This window comes from Leptidea sinapis, chromosome 36 (assembly GCF_905404315.1).
Source record: "Leptidea sinapis chromosome 36, ilLepSina1.1, whole genome shotgun sequence".
Lineage (NCBI taxonomy): Eukaryota > Metazoa > Arthropoda > Insecta > Lepidoptera > Pieridae > Leptidea > Leptidea sinapis.
This window is the reverse complement of record NC_066300.1, coordinates 8399921-8417031: the sequence shown is the minus strand read 5'-3', so window position 1 is coordinate 8417031 and position 17111 is coordinate 8399921. Positions and strand designations below refer to the sequence as shown.

Here is a 17111-nt window from a genome sequence, read left to right as displayed (position 1 = left end):
ACCAGCTGAAAAGACAGACGTTGTTCTGTACATGATAAATAAAATTCTGTTTTTTTGTGAAATTGTCAATAATATTTCATAACGTCAAGAATTGTTTCGATAAATATGCACCCTGTTGATATAATGAAATTGTTTCACAGCAGAACTGTCAAACCGAGCGTCAATAAATTCTCTCATAGCAAATATGTCCATACAAATAAATGTTGGAAATAAAATTAATTATCGGTCCTAAATCGAAATAAAAATTATCCTATCTCTCAAGTTGGACTTAAATGCACTCCATGAAGTAATCCACATTAAAATCCGTTATTATTTTAGTAGGATTAGTTTAGATTATTAGTTTATTATCGGCATTAGTTTAGTAGGATTTATGTATATTATTAAGATATCGTGTGCGTGTATGTTGTCTTATGTTTAAGAATGCTAAATAGCTCGACCGGTTTAGATGAATCCAGCTGGTGATTATTTGAAGTTTGATCCTCCTTAGTCGTTCACTAAGACAGAGTGGTCGTAGTCACATTATGAGATTGTAGGTATCACACAAGACGTATCTATGGTGGATAATGCAGCCCTCGCAATGCCACTTGCCACGGTCTACAGCGTCACGGGAACATTGGACTATAGTGGTTTCTGTCGCAGCCTTTATCAGGTCTGTCCAACGCGTAGTTGCCCGACCTCGTGACCGCTTGCCTTCCACTCGTCTTTGGACGACGAGTCGTTCAATGGAGTTTTGGTTTCGTGTAACTTGCCCAAAGAACTTGAGGATTCGTATTTGCACAGTCGACGATAATCTCTCCTTCACCTTGAAGTTTGATAACGATCCGATTAACATATATTTTTATTTGTATATTCACATGTTTGCCAGAACTTACACATAATATGTTATACTCTATTATATTTTATTTGTTACAGGTAACCTGTTCAGTTAACATTACTCTTCAGTACATCAGTAAGCTTTGAGTGAGTTTATCATTACATGCAAAATCGCAACCTTATTTAAATGTCGTTAATAATTTGGTATTAATATAAATTATTTTTTATAAGTACATCATTTAATATCATGCCCTGGATTTCAAGGAGCTTATATTTTAATATTTCCATGTAATAATCCATCTACTGTATATTATCAAATATATATGTAAGTTACCACTTCGGGCGCGCTGAGCATTTCATTAACATTGAATGGTACTGCGCTATCACGCTTGACTATGGTAACGCTCTTTCGGGTAAAGTTATCTCGAGTCGACCAAAGATCAGCCAGAGCGACAGGAGTAAATTAACTCAATGATATGTAAGTTATCAATCATTGATCAATCAATCAATCAAAAATATTTTATTTAGTAGGTATATTAGGAATAGGTGGTAATGGATACGTCCTACCCATTACAATGCATTGCCCCGCTCAGGATTCTTGAAAAGCCCAAAAATTCTGAGCGGCACTACAACTGCGCTCGTCACCTTGAGACATAAGACGTTAAGTCTCATTTGCCCAGTAATTTCACTAGTTACGGCGCCCTTCAGTCCAAAACACAATATTGCTTTCACATTAGGTACTGCTTCACGGCAGAAATAGCCGCCGTCGTGGTACCCATAATCTAGCCGACCTCCTGGGCAAAGGAGCCTCCCACTGGTCTGTATAAGAATGTGTAATAATATTAAATTAATCAGTTTATTATGTGGTGTTGCTTGATAAATATAAATAAATTTTAAATAAACATCAGCGTACAGTGCGGCACGGTAATATAATACCAGAAAGACAATAAACTCCATTCAACGATTATTGCATTTATAAACGAAAATTAAATTTTAATGAACTGAAAACGAGCAATTTCGTTGAAATAATTGTGAGTTATGACTCAAAAAGTTTTAATTCAATTGTTAATATTATCGAAGAGCGTTACTTCAACTGTTTCATTCAATTGTAAGGCTTTATTTACGAAAAACTACGATGCGGTATTGAGCGAATTTTATTATTCGTTGGTAATGGGAAACGCTGGTCGAGCTTCGATGTTCAGACCAACTTATTAACTGCACTATTTTCATTGTAGGTAGTGAAATTACTGGGCAAATGAGATTTAACATTACTAAAAGTTTGGAAACAGAAGTAGCGTTAAAAGCTGAAACGATTAACATTGTTACATCAATTAACTGATTTTTGGAACGAAGTTCCTTATCGTTGCGTTGCTCGACGGAAAAAATTAAGACCAAAAGTTGTAACGACACTTTTTATTTAGGTATATATAAATAATTGACAAGTAACCATTATTGAAATTTGACACATTCCTAAATTACTTTGATTGTTTATTTTATTTACTTAGAGCATTAGAAACAAGGCCAAACCAAACCAAAATACAACTAATATTAAAATAGGTTTATAACAGCAAAATTACACTGACATAAAAGCAAAACATTATGACGTTTACAGTACCTTTTTGATATTATTAGAGATAAACTTCTTTGACCACGCGCGCGCACAACGACATTTAAAAATAAAAGTTTGCGACATTCATTATTTTTTTTTAGTTTCGTCGTCCATTATTAGGACAGGTAAAGATTTCAAGCCAATACAGCCGTATTCGTTAAAGTCACGATTTTTACAATATTGTTCATTCTACAATAGTAGAATAGCACGACGAATAAATAATTTTAAGGATATGTTTTGTTACGCCAAAGAAGTATAACTTCTTGCGTGCATACATAAGTATACACACACTTTCCTTAATATTTTTATACGATTCATATTAGTTTCACCTGTATGTTTGTATGTTTGTAACCGACTTCTTTGGGCGCGATTTTGACCCACTTTAAACGGCTAGATTTCGTTCAAACTTTGTAGACCGATGACATTACACTAATTTGACTAAAAAATGAAAAATAAATAATAGTTAAAAAAAAACAAAAAAACACGCTTTATATAAAATTAAAGCACCCCACGCTTTTTTACAATAAAATATATTTTTTTTCCACTATTTTCAATTTAAATTTATTTTCTATTTTTAGTTGAATTTTATATAAAGCGTGCTTTTTAGTTTTTTTTAACTATAATTTATTACTAATACGGAACTTTGTTCCTATCCGGCGTCCCACGACACACACGGTTTTTTTTACCAGAGGGAGGTTTGCACAGGATGTTGCACTTTACTGCTTCACGGCAGAAATAGGCTTCGTTGTGGTACCCATAATCTCAAAAGGAAAGAACTCAATGTAACGGACGACGATGAAAGAAAGCAAGTTTTGGGGTCGATCCAGTAAAACGTCGTCGTTTTAATATTTGTAACACAAGTATGTGGGTGAGTCGATTGAAATGGAAGGAAGACCCTTATCTGGTTTTCGTTCGCTGTCGTTCTTTGTATGTTTTTTTTAGAGGAGGAGGCACGACTCACCCGTCGGAATGTGTTATGTGTGATAATATCACTTATCGAAAGTCAAAAACTACCACCCATTCCAAAAAGTATGGCTCCGACTTGAGAAGAAAGGACGCAACGAACTCAGCGGACTTCTTTTTTTTTTCATAAAAAATAGGGTTTCAAAGTAATATCGTACAATTTAACTTATTATTTAATAGTCTGAGGGCGGTCACTCAATTCCCAATCTGTGTTATCATTAAGAAAGTTACTTATGTTATAGTTACCACACAAACGTTTTTTAACAATTCTTTTTAATATCCTATATATACATTTTGAATATTTACTGGGATCTTGTTGTAAAATCATATACATCGCCCCACAAAAGATTTACTAACTCGACTTAGTCGAGTAGTGGGCATCATAAGTTTATGTCTGTTCCTGGTGTTAACATTATGATCATGACAGTATCTAGCAAATTCACTTATGTGCGTATATACACAAAGTTATCAAGAATATATTGTAAGAATGTATTCTCTTTTGTAACACCAGATTAATCACACGAGTGCTGCCGACCAACGGACGAGAAAAGAAAGGACTCCGCGCCGTGATATTAGCAAGTGAAGCACCGTTATGCTAGTGTGTGTACGGTTACGCGGGTACTAGTTACACAAATGTTTCTCCCTTAAATATTCATATATAGCCACAAATACTTATATAGTATCGTTTTTACACTTTTCCACAACGCACGACGGCATTTTTAAAATATCATATTGAGACGCAAACTGATCTGACAGACGATGGACAATTCTCATAATGGCCGCCTATCGGCTATCGGCCTGTAATAGTGTAAGTGTGTGCGTGGGGCTATGTATTTACACGTTAATCGGCTTGTTTTGGTGCAAGACTGTGACACGGAGTCCGTGCTGCCGACCTTAAAAAGCGACGAATAAACGTTAGTTAGTGAGTGAGTTAGGTGTTATACACGTCATCCTCCGCTGAATCCTTAACCCAACGACCGAGTTAGTCAGCAAGGAAAAATTCTACTTAAACCATTTCGACACGTATTTCACCTCTACACGAAGCAACCTCAGGAGATGTTGACGCGACAAACTTCTAGAAGACCTAATATACCAAAATACCTCCAGCACCCAAAACAGAAACTCCGTGGTGAACGGGTGTGGTGCCTGCTTCATCTTCCACATGTTATGTTTTATATATTTTATTTCATTAATCAGTAAAGTATGTATGTCATACCTAGAACTTTATGCCTCGATATTAGCAGTAATGGTTCCATTTTATAGTTTGAAATATCTCTACGCCTTATTCAAACGTTTTCAATGGCTGCTATAAAACACCAAGCGCCTGATCGATTCCTTTCACGTAAACCTCTGGGCCTTTGAATTTTATATCGCAACTGGGACAAGAGCTTTTGTGTTCAATATTGGACGTTGAGGCACAAAATATTTAAACAATTTATTCAATTATTTTGAATGTACTACACAATAAACCTTTAAAATAATTAGTCCATTGTTAAGATAGCTTACAAGGATTAATCTACATTTACAGAGAGTACATTAACATAACATGTTATATGTAACAGGATACTTTTAGTGGGTGTGGCTTCTTTGTTTGAAAACTCCCAGGAATCATTAACACTTCTAGGCGAAGATTGGCCGGCTAACTAGGATCTGTTACCTACTCACAGTTCACCACAGAGATAGGACCAACAGAGGGTCTGAGGGCGCAACCAAGTTCCGCATCAAAACAATGGTCGTTATCTCTTCATTAAACTTATTACTGGTGTTTGAAGGCAGATTATTTATTTATATTTGGGGCTGATAGCCATAATACAGAGTTAAATGTAAATTTTAATAAGTAGGCCATTTATGAGTTCCGCATCAAAACAATGGTCGTTATCCCTTCATTAAACTTACTACAGTGTTCGAAGGCAGATTATTTATTTATATTTGGGGCTGATAGCCATAATACAGAGTTAAATGTAAATTTTAATAAGTAGGCCATTTATGAGTTCCGCATCAAATCAATGGTCGTTATCCCTTCATTAAACTTACTACAGTGTTCGAAGGCAGATTATTTATTTATATTTGGGGCTAACAGCCATTATACAGAGTTAAATGTAAATGTTAATAAGTAGGCCATTTATGAACCTCCACAAGTAGAAAATCAACTAAAAATTACAATGTTTCACACTTAAGTCTAGGCTTTTTTTAAGGGGCGAGACGAGCAGGACGATCAGTTGATGGTATTTGATTCGCCCTGCAAATTACAATGCAATGCCGCTCTGGATTCTTGAAAAAACACAAAATCTCTGAGCGGAAATACAATAGCGCTCGTCACCTCGAGACAAAAAATGTTAAGTCTCAATTGCCCAGTAATTTCAATAGCTACGGCATCCTTCAGACCGAAACACGACAATGCTTACACATTACTGCTTTACGGCAGAAATAGGTGCCGTTGTGGTACCCATAATCTTGGTATAACATTTGCAAGATTAAAAACTTATAAAACTAGATTATATAAAATACATTCGTATATGGGATTTAGCCCTAAATTACAATTAGGCAAAATCATTTTAGCTGATTGCACGTCAGAGCAGAATAGGTCAATATTATCCAAGAGCTTAATTTATTGAAAGCATTTGAAGTGCGGTAGACAAATACATTAGATCTGTAATTGGGACGGCTACGCGGGACACTGAGAAGGTTTCTTTTCTGAGAGTTATTGATACTGGTATGATACATATAAACTAACTTTGGAAAGGAGGTATGGACAATTGATCGATCAAGGATTTCTTCAATTTGGTATGGAAAATCCATTATTCCTTAACTTTTTTAAAATAAACTTTCTGGCCAATAGATATCTCAATAAAACGGTTATAGAAATGTTAGAGTTCAAATTGATTGCGGCACGTCTGTCACCTATATACAGGCTGTCCCAAAGTTATGGGACATGAAGGGAAAGTACCTTAAATATCGAAGATATGCTATTTTACTGAAAGAAGACTTTATGTTATTTTTATAAGTTAGTACTTTTGCATTCAAAGATTTTCTCAAAATTACTTGCCTCCCTTTAAAAGAATGGCCAAAAACTATGTTACTAAAGAAGAGTTATTAGTTTTTGGCCATTATTTCGATTGGCATTAAAAAAGTAGGGGTGTTTTTTTTTACATTTCAGTCGGTTCGATTCCCAGACGAGGCAAGTAATTTTGAGAAAATCTTTGAATGCAGAAGTACTAACTTATAAAAATAACATAAAGTCTTCTTTCAGTAAAATAGCATATCTTCGATATTTAAGGTACTTTCCCTTCATGTCCCATAACTTTGGGACAGCCTGTATATACCTATATCAGTTTATAAACCACCGGATATGGAAGGACCAATGCAGTAAAGGTGTGCAAAATCACGACAATCTAATACATATATTGTAAGACGGCAGTATAAATTAAGAATCTTAAAGTTAAAACAAACCGCCTTATATTTTATCTAAAAAAACGGCCAAGTACGCGTCGGACTCGCCCATGAAGGTTTCCGTAGCAACAAGAAGGTTTATGACGTGCCTATTAAAAAAAACATCTTACTAGATCTCGTTCAGACCAATTCTCGGTGGAAGTTCGCGTGGTAATGTACATCATAATATATTGCCCTGTGCTGCCTCGGGGCGTAAAAAGAATAGGGTAGTCCCAGGTCCAAGGGTGTCGTAAGAGGCGACTACGGGCTTTTTGAAAGTGGGAGAGTCACGCTGCTGTCTTATGACGTCAGCACAATCGGGCCAGACTCGTCCGGGTTACTTACCACACTCGCACAGAATACCGGCGTGAAGTAGCGGCCTAGTGCCGCTATGTTTCGCATAGGTTAGTGTCGAGGACCGGAGGCCATTCCCCCCCGTCCTTCCCCCCCCCCCCCAACAAAATATGAGAGCGGTCCTAAAAAATAAATTACCCCAGGAGGGTACCGGCTCTTGTAGAGCCGGAGAATCCCTCCCCGAGCATTCGCGCTCGGGCTGCCCCTCGTATTCTAGGGAGGGCACAGTACCGCGTATGTCACAGGACAAACAGGGCAGCAACACCACGGCACCCCGCTCCACGCTTAATGTGGACTTTTGTAACATCCGGGGAATTCACTCCAACTTTAACGCCGTCCACCACCACCTTGAGACGGCGCAGCCGGCCTTGTGTTTCCTTACGGAGACGCAGATATCTCGACCTAGCGATACGTCATATTTAACGTACCCCGGGTACAAAATTGAGCATAATTTCATGCCTCATGCCGGGGTATGTGTGTACGTTAGGGAGGATATCTGCTGTCGCCGTCTCGGCAATTTTGAGGGTAGGGGCCTGTCTACTCTCTGGCTCCGCGTAGATTTAGAGGACCGCGTCCGCATCTATGCGTGTGTCTACAGGTCCCATAGTGGTAACGCAGAAACGGATCACCTCATGGGCTGCGTTCAAGCGGCATTTGATGACGTGCTTGCTCAGATCCCCTCCGCTGAAATCGTAGTCTTGGGTGATTTCAACGGGCACAATGCCGAATGGCTTGGATCACGTACCACAGACTACGCAGGGCGATCTGTGCATAATTTTGCATTGGCGTATGGTCTGTCCCAATTGGTTGAGTCGCCGACGCGGCTCCCGGATGTGGATAGCCACATGCCGTCCTTATTAGATCTTCTGCTGACTACACATCCCGATGGTTACCAGGTCTCTGTCGACGCCCCTCTCGGAACGTCCGACCATTGCCTGGTCAGGAGTGTAGTGCCTATCCGACGCCAACGTCGCAGACCACCAGCGACCCGCCGCGTTTGGCACTACAAGTCAGCAGATTGGGATAGGATGCGTTCCTTTTTTGCATCCTACCCTTGGGGCAGGGTTTGTTTCCTTTCGGATGATCCTAGTGCCTGCGCCGTTGCAGTAGCCGATGTGATACTGCAGGGCATGGATATTTTTATACCAAGCTCTGTAGTACCGATTGGTGGCAGATCACAGCCCTGGTTCGATGCGTCAGTTAAAGCAGCATCTGACTGCAAAAAACAGGCGTATCGAACTTGGGTTGCGGCGCTGGGCTCAAAGGATCCGAACTGCAAAGTTGTGAAGAGGAAATATAACCGTGCCTCCAGATTTTTTAAGCGGCAAATCGCCCGTGCGAAATCGAAGCACGTCGTCAAAATTGGCGAGCAGCTTTCCAGTTACCCGACCGGAACACGCAAGTTCTGGTCGTTGTCGAAAGCTGCTCTTGGTAACTTCAACCAGCCGTCCATGCCGCCGTTGCACATGAGGAATGACACCCTGGCCCATACGGCAAAAGAGAAAGCCGATCTCCTGTGCACTCTTTTTTCCTCCAACTCGACTCTTGACGACAACGGAAAAACACCGCCGACCATCCCGCGGTGTCAGAGCTCCATGCCTGAAGTACAGTTCCGACAGAAAACTGTTAGGCGAGCTCTGTTTTCGTTGGACGTCAGGAAGTCGAGCGGGCCGGATGGCATTTCTCCAATCGTGCTTAGAACGTGTGCCCCTGAGTTGACGCCGGTGCTAACGCGTTTATTCCGGCACTCTTATTCAAAAGGCGTAGTCCCTGATTCATGGAAGTCAGCCCTTGTCCATCCGATCCCAAAAAAAGGAGACAGTTCGGATCCGGCAAACTACAGGCCTATTGCTATTACCTCCCTACTCTCCAAAATTATGGAGAGCATAATTAACCGCCAGCTCTTGGTATACCTTGAGGGTTACCAGTTGATCAACGACCGGCAGTACGGCTTTCGCCATGGTCGGTCGACTGGCGATCTTCTGGTATACCTAACACACAGATGGGCGGCGGCTATTGAAAGCAAGGGGGAAGGCCTGGCAGTTGGTCTGGATATAGCGAAGGCCTTTGATCGTGTATGGCACAAGGCGCTCCTCGCAAAACTTCCATCATTTGGGCTTCCCGAGAGCTTATGCAAGTGGACCTCCAGCTTCCTCACTGGGCGCAGCATACAGGTCGTTATCGACGGTTATTGCTCGAATCCCAAGCCCGTGAACGCTGGAGTGCCCCAAGGCTGTGTGCTATCTCCCACGCTGTTTCTTCTGCATATCAATGATATGTTGGACACCGCCAACATGCATTGCTATGCAGACGACAGCACTGGTGATGCCGTATACACGGGCCATGCAGGTCTCTCGGGAAAACGTCGACCAGTGCCGGGTGAAACTTGTGTCTTCTATCGAATCCTCTCTCGAGAAGGTCGCGGAATGGGGTAAGTTGAACCTTGTCCAATTTAACCCCCAGCAGACTCAAGTTTGCGCGTTTACCACTAAAAAAACCCCATTTGCCGTATCACCGCTCTTCGAGAACACTTCCCTTAAAGCCTCGCCTAGTATCGGAATACTGGGTCTCGAAATCTCGAGCAATTGCCAATTCCGTGGCCATCTGGAGGGCAAAGCCAAACTGGCTTCAAAGAAACTGGGCGTCATAAATAGAGCACGGCAATACTTCAAGCCGGCCCACATTCTAGCGCTCTACAAAGCGCAGGTCCGGCCTCACATGGAGTATTGCTGTCATCTCTGGTCTGGCGCACCCCAGTATCAGCTCGATCCATTTGACCGCGTGCAACGCAGAGCAGCTCGAATTGTCGGGGACCCAGTACTCTGTGAACGGCTGGATCACTTGGCGTTGCGTAGAGACGTCGCTTCATTGTGTGTCTTCTACCGCATTTATCACGGGGAGTGTTCCGAAGAGCTGTTCAACCTGATTCCTGCCGCCGAATTTCACCTTCGCACGACATGCCACAAGTTACGATATCATCCCCACCATCTGGATGTGTGGCGGTCCTCCACAGTGCGGTTTTCAAGGAGCGTTCTTCCTCGTACCACGAAGCTGTGGAATGAGCTTCCTTGTGCGGTGTTTCCGGGACGATACGACATGGGTACCTTCAAGAAAAGCGCGTACACCTTCCTTAAAGGCCGGCAACGCTCTTGTGATTCCTCTGGTGTTGCAGGAGAATGTGGGCGGCGGTGATCACTTAACACCAGGTGACCCGTACGCTCGTTTGTCCTCCTATCCCAAAAAAAAAAAAAAATTTTTAGTTTTATCATTCCCAAGAGAATGCACATACATTTCAGTTTAGAAAAAAATATATTTGAAACCTCAATATCATTTTTAGTGTGCGTATGGGTTTGATGAAAAAAAAATTATTGAGTATCAGTTCTAAGTATGGGGAACCCCAAAATTTATTGTTTTTTTTTTCTATTTTTGTGTGAAAATCTTAATGTAGTTCACAGAATACATCTTCTTACTAAGTTTCAACGGAATAGTTCTTATAGTAATTTTTGATTTGATAGTTGCAGGTTGTTGAAGAGGTGGAAACCCGTTAGAAAAAGTAAAATATACTGAATTCGTCGTTTTACGCGTTGTTTTACGACCGCCGTTACGATCAATACTAAATCACTACTCATTTGCTGCGTATAAGTCACCTGTGAGGTGACGTGCTTAACACGGTTACTTCTTAAAGTACATTCTTATTTCGATTTCTTTGCTTTCGTCACACTAAGAGCGCTTTCACACTACGTCTGATCCGAATCCGATCCGTACCGGTGAAAATACCGAAATAGTCGTAGAACTACTTCTATGGTAGTTTACACACTAGATCCGGCTTCCGTCATCCGATTTCATTCCGTCGACCGTTAGAAATAGTTCTACGACTACCCCCGAGCGTATTTTCACGGCTCGGATTCGGATCGGACGTAAAAGTTTTGTACAGTTGTTGTACACATTAGTTAGTAAGGTGCTGCAATCAATGTGCGTTCACATATTAAAGGAGTTTTATCAATTTTGCTTGAAAACAATTAAAAACTGCCTCAGTATAAATTTTCGCTATAACTTTTATTGATGTACCTAATTTGATTGTAAATAACATGCTTTATACAAAATGTTTTTCGTGATTTAAAATATAACATTTTTCTGTACAAATAATTTAATTCCGTTAACATTGTTGAAATGAGTTTACACTTGCCAGCAATAGACAGTGTAATAACTACTTCAATTTATGTGCTAGTTATTAGAAATAGTGACATTTTATAGATAATCTGTAGGATTAACACGTCTGTGTAGCTCGTATGTTAAGTCACAGTAGAAATATGAAACAGTATGGAAACTACATAGTTGATAAAATACTTACCAACACGTGCTTACATTCCATTGAAGCAATAGGGTTGGTAAGTTATTTTTTTAACAGACATCAAAAAAGGAAGAGGGCTTTCAATTTGACTGGTTCCTTTTGGGCGTTGTGGAGAGTTGTAGCCGGCAAACGTCCGTTACGTTATAAAAAGCAAAAGATTTTTGAAAAGAAAAACGACACCCATAATTTTTTGCAGCCACAATCTTGAATATTCAATTTGACACCACTAGGTATTGGTTTCAACACCCAATAAATAAATAAAAAAACATCCTCGAGAACCATTAAACCACACCTATAAAATATTACCCACACCACTCGGACTTATAATTCGAGTACCTCCAAATTATAATAATAATATTATAACAATGAAAGTTTAAAAAAAAGATAGCACCGGTTATTGAAAAAGCCGAGTTGAAACAGCGCCGTATACAACTCAATACGCTGGTATTTTAAAAAGATCACGGAAACAAAGTGTTATAACAACGTGACCAGTGATTTGTCTGGACGCGAGTCGCGACACTCGCTACTGCAAGACCGCGAAAACCGCTTAGGGGCCTCGTCGATGCGCATGTTTGTGTGAGTGTGTCATTTCGAAATTTGTAGCTAGTTTCCATACTGTTACATATTTCTACTGTGGTTAAGTGGCCCAGACATAATCGCTTTCCGAGGAGCGACAGAATGTTCTAAATCACTGTCCCTGCTTGGTATGCATAGCTTCACGATATAATATTTCTTTACATAGGCAATCTCGTAAATTAATAATATTATTATAAGCGGAATACCTGTAAATTAGAATGTAAGACAGACGCTACAGGGGAGATATTAATTTTCTACGTGTTTATTAACTTCGAGGCTACCTGATATTATTTAATGTTTATTGCTTTTCCTGTTCTGTAAAGATAATATTATACATTATTTACATTTCGCTAGTCTTGGAATTTTAATTATTAACAACGATTTACTGGGGAGCCAAAAAATTGCGTGCGTACAAAGTACACGTGTCAGAAGTGAAACCTGCTTTGTGCATACCTCTAAGCTGCACACGAAGTCCTGGTACATGTTGCTAGGATAACACATGCTTTCAACCGCCTTGAAAGACATTACTATCGCCGCTACCATATTTATGTTCTCCTAGTGTCTATGTTGTACTATGTTGTGTACATGATCTGAGAATATATTAAGGTATACTCACACCATACATAAGACAATCTCTTCTTAAACTATGATAGCCTGGTACCAAAAGACTATAATGCTTCCTATGTCATAACATATAAAATTGTGACTGTCTCTTTTTACTCTCTCGCTTTTTCATTTCATTGACTTTCAAATCAACGATGCTAAAGAAGTTTTCACTTCAATAAAATTCTTTAATTTATTGGCTGACTTGTTGAGGACAGTTACAGGGATATTGCTGAGAAAGTTTTAACTCCTTTTTATGTACCTTTGAAGATTATGTGTGTATTTTTCACTTCAATAAAATTCTTTAATTTATTGGCTAGGATAACACATGATTTCAACCGCTACCATATTTATGTTCTCCTGATGTCTATGTGGAAATACGTCGTGCACATGACGTCAGAATAAATTAAGGTATACTCTCGTCATACATTTGACAATCATGATCGCCATCTTCAACCATGATCGCCTGGTACCAAAACACTGTATAATGCTTCCTATCTCATTTTATTTCACGTTAAATTTTATGATTTTATGCGTCTGTCTCTATTTACCGTTGCGCTTTTTCGTTTCATCGACTTTCAAATCACAACGATGCTACAGAAGTATTCACTTCAATATAACATCCAACGAGGCAGTGAGCCTCATTATAGGCCGAGCAGTGTAGCTTGTCAGTCTGGCCGAGATATAGTTTGTAAATTATTAATGAGTGATATCCGACCGGGACGAACTCTCTTATATTTGAATGTTACTGTAAGGTGGCGAATAGATTGTATTTATTTATTAAAATGCAACCAATATCACTGGTTTGAATATTTTTCCTTATAAATTAATGATACTCATTTTATTCGTAGGTATATTTTATTCAAACAAAACAAATCTTAAAACTATATTTGGTTATGTACAATATTATGACTACATTAAATTAAATACTATCATTACGGGCAGCGTACCAATAATACTGGCAGTTTTTCCGCCATAGATAGCAAGGCTGGTCCGTTGACCGAAATAGCTGCCAGCGTTTGGGTTTCCACCTTATTGAAGCGCGAAGATAGTACTTTATTCATTCTCCGCGCCTCTGAGCCCCACGAGTCTCGATTACTTTATTTTATTCCTCACATTGCATTAATAAAATTGAAAATAATAATTATTACATATTAATAAATTATGCAGATTACACTGAGAGATAGATAGAGAACCAACCAATTCCACCTTCGCACGACACGCCACAAGTTAGGATATCATCCCCACCATCGGGATGTGTGGCGGTCCTCCACAGTGCGGTTTTCAAGGAGCTTTCTTCCTCGTACTACAACTCTGTGGAATGAGCTTCCTTGTGCGGTGTTTCCCGGACGATACGACATGGGTACCTTAAAAAAAAAGCGCGTACACCTTCCTTAAAGGCCGGCAACGCTCTTGTGATTCCTCTGGTGTTGCAAGAGAATGTGGGCGGTGGTGATCACTTAACACCAGGTGACCCGTACGCTCGTTTGTCCTCCTATTCCATAACAAAAAAAAAGAGAAAAACATAACGCTTTCAAGTCACGAGAGTTAATAAATATCAACATACAGAATGTCCACATCAACTCGCAGTTCCTGACAGGGGTCACCGACCTAAATTTTTTTATTTCGAGATATTTTCTGCTTCTAGATCTAAGAGGATATAAACATAGTATACTACTACTTATATCCTCTTCTGTTGATCTTTACAATGTCAGCGGTGTCGTCAATCAGTGGTGTCAATTTATTTCTATAATATTATAAGTATATCAGTTTACAAAATTGGTGCTGGGGCTGCTGCTTCGACTGCCAATGACAGCAATGAGTCTTTCATCTTTGTGCCGTTTGGTGTCGAGACACTTCGTCCGTGGGGCCCAGAGGCGCGTAATGTACAAAGTGCTATCTTGGCGCCTCAATAGAACTACTGGCAACCCAAGCGCTGGCAGCTATTTCGGTCAACGGATCAACCTAGCTATCCAACGCGGAAATGCTGCCAGTATTCTTGGTACGCTTCCACGTAATGATAAAAATGATAGTTTTAATTTTATTTAGACATAGTATTGTAAATATAGTTATAAGATTTGTTTTGTTTGAATAAATGTGTTTGAAAAACATAATGAACACTTCACAGACTAAATGTTCAACACATTTTGACGCCAAAACGGTTCCAGATTATCGTGGATCGCGACGCAGCTCGGCTGTATACAACATCATGCATAACAGTGTCGCTGACAGTTCCACTAAACAAATTAAACACGACGAAGGCTCGCCCGGGCAGCCTAACGCCTCGCAAATTAATTTAAAACTCGAAAATGTAAGGAAATTGGTTTCACCGTCGAGCTTGCATTAGCTCTCGCAATCTGGGTGAAGGCTGTTTTAACATTGATTTACACTGAAAATGCTTTGCGTATTTAGTAAGAGATCTCCAAATGCTTGATTTATGGAATTGTGTTTAGAAGCTTAAAATTTAACAGAAAGCAATTATTTCAATTTTGTTCAAAAGGGCGAATCGTGGTTTTGGTTGTATAAATAAATCCTACTTATATATTTAGAATACCCTTTTATTAAAAAAAAACCTTCAAAAAGAAACTGAAACTATGTTATGTCTAAGTCTAAAATTTTATTTATGCCATTGTTAGTGTTGCCAACTTTTATTAGAAGTATTAGAGTATATCGGGTTCGAATCCCGGTAGGTGCAATCATTTATGTGATGAATATGGATGTTTGTTTCCGAGTCATGGATGTTTTTATGTATTTATGTATGTTTAAGTAAGTATATTGTATTAAATATATCGTTGTCTTGTACCCATAGTACAGGCTATGCCTAGTTTGGTGCAAGATAATTTGTGTAAAAGTGTGTCAATATTATATTATATATTATATCTGATTTCAAAGGAGGTAAAAAAAAAGAGTACGGACTTAAAAAAAAAAATAGGTATCATTTATATTTATATTTTAAGAAGGTATTTTTTTTTGTCAACATTTTAACAGTAATTAGTTCATTACACATTTCCAATGGCTTTAGAACTACATTATTCCCGAATACTTACATAATTTTTAAACAGAACAGCGACTTTTGGGTCAGCTAGCAGTAATCTAATATATAAAATTCTCATGTCGCGGTGTTTGTTGTTAAACTCCTTCGAAACGGACCGATTCTCATGAAATTTTGAGTGCATATTGTGTAGGTCTGAGAATCGGACAGCATCTATTTTTCATCCCCCTAAATGTTAAGGGTGGTCCACGCCAAATTTATTTTTTATTTTTACTTGACATTTTTTTTAAATTTATTTGATTATGAGTCAGCATTAAAAAATACATACAACTTAAAATTTTAACCAATATGCAATCAACAGTTACTTTTGTATCGCGATTTTAATATCGGCAATACAACGTTTGCATGGACAGCTAGTAAATAAATAAATTTGAGAAATTTCCGTTTTGTACAAAAAAAATCACAAATTGAAACCTAGTTTTCTGAATACCCGCATCTTAGCTTAAAGCAACATTCTCGTTTCGTCTCAGCGTAATGCTGCAAAGACATCTTAAGCTCTCGTGCACAAGCCGTCTGTTCCATTTAGTATTTCAACGACAACCACTACACACTTAAAGGAGCCACAAACGCTGCATCATTCGCGATGTATGAGCTAGTCAAGTACACGACACGGTGTATGGCAACCTGAAATAGGCTTTTGAAATTTAAGAGGCTCTACGAGCTTTATGAAAGCGTTGCGGTTGTGTATTTCGAATGGTTTGTATGTGAATGGAATGGTTATTGAAATAGCTATAATTAAATAACTGAATAATATTTTGTTGTTTTTTTTCATAAGTGATAACCATCACTTGTGGGATTAATTACACAAATTAAATTTGAAAACAAAATTTATGAACGATGAGGAACCCGCGACCTTAATTATTATAGATTTTAGATTTGCAAGAGCGACATACACAAGTCAATTTCCTAATATGCAAATATTGGGGTTGAGCAGGTTATCAACTGTAATGTGTAGATGAGGCCACAACCTGAGAGTTGAACAAGACATCAAGGTTTATGAACGTGCCGTCACTCGAATGGTAGGCTCGGTGGAAGAGTGCTCGCACGGATTGCGAGAGATCGTGGGTTCGAGTCCCGCATCGTTCATAAAGTTTGTTATCAAATTAAATTTGTGAATCACATTTACATAATTTGATTTTACATTCCGTTTTTTTGACCTCTCAAATTCCGGATTTATATCCGGAAAATAGCTCACACAATTACTGTGGACATCGAAAGTTTCAGTAGCTACATTCAAATTATTTATTATTCTTGCAAGCATCGAAGTTAAAAGTATGTTAAAAAATTCGTTAGTGTTTTTATTTAGTTCTAAGGAGGAAGGTTCGAAGATAATACTACTCTAATTGACTCCCACTTGATTC

General features: G+C 39.0%; 2 protein-coding genes across 6 annotated transcripts in view; both read left to right on the top strand.

The window, feature by feature from the left end:
- Positions 1 to 17111, top strand: part of LOC126975438 (furin-like protease 1) — a 222368-nt gene that overhangs the window by 48957 nt on the left and 156300 nt on the right. The window lies entirely within an intron of this gene.
- Positions 9369 to 17111, top strand: part of LOC126975463 (uncharacterized) — a 258862-nt gene continuing 251119 nt past the window's right edge. The window contains exon 1 of the mRNA XM_050823381.1: positions 9369 to 10374. Coding sequence (XP_050679338.1) covers positions 9440 to 10360 — 921 coding nt within the window. The 5' untranslated portion in view covers positions 9369 to 9439 and the 3' untranslated portion in view covers positions 10361 to 10374. The remainder of the gene's footprint in view (positions 10375 to 17111) is intronic.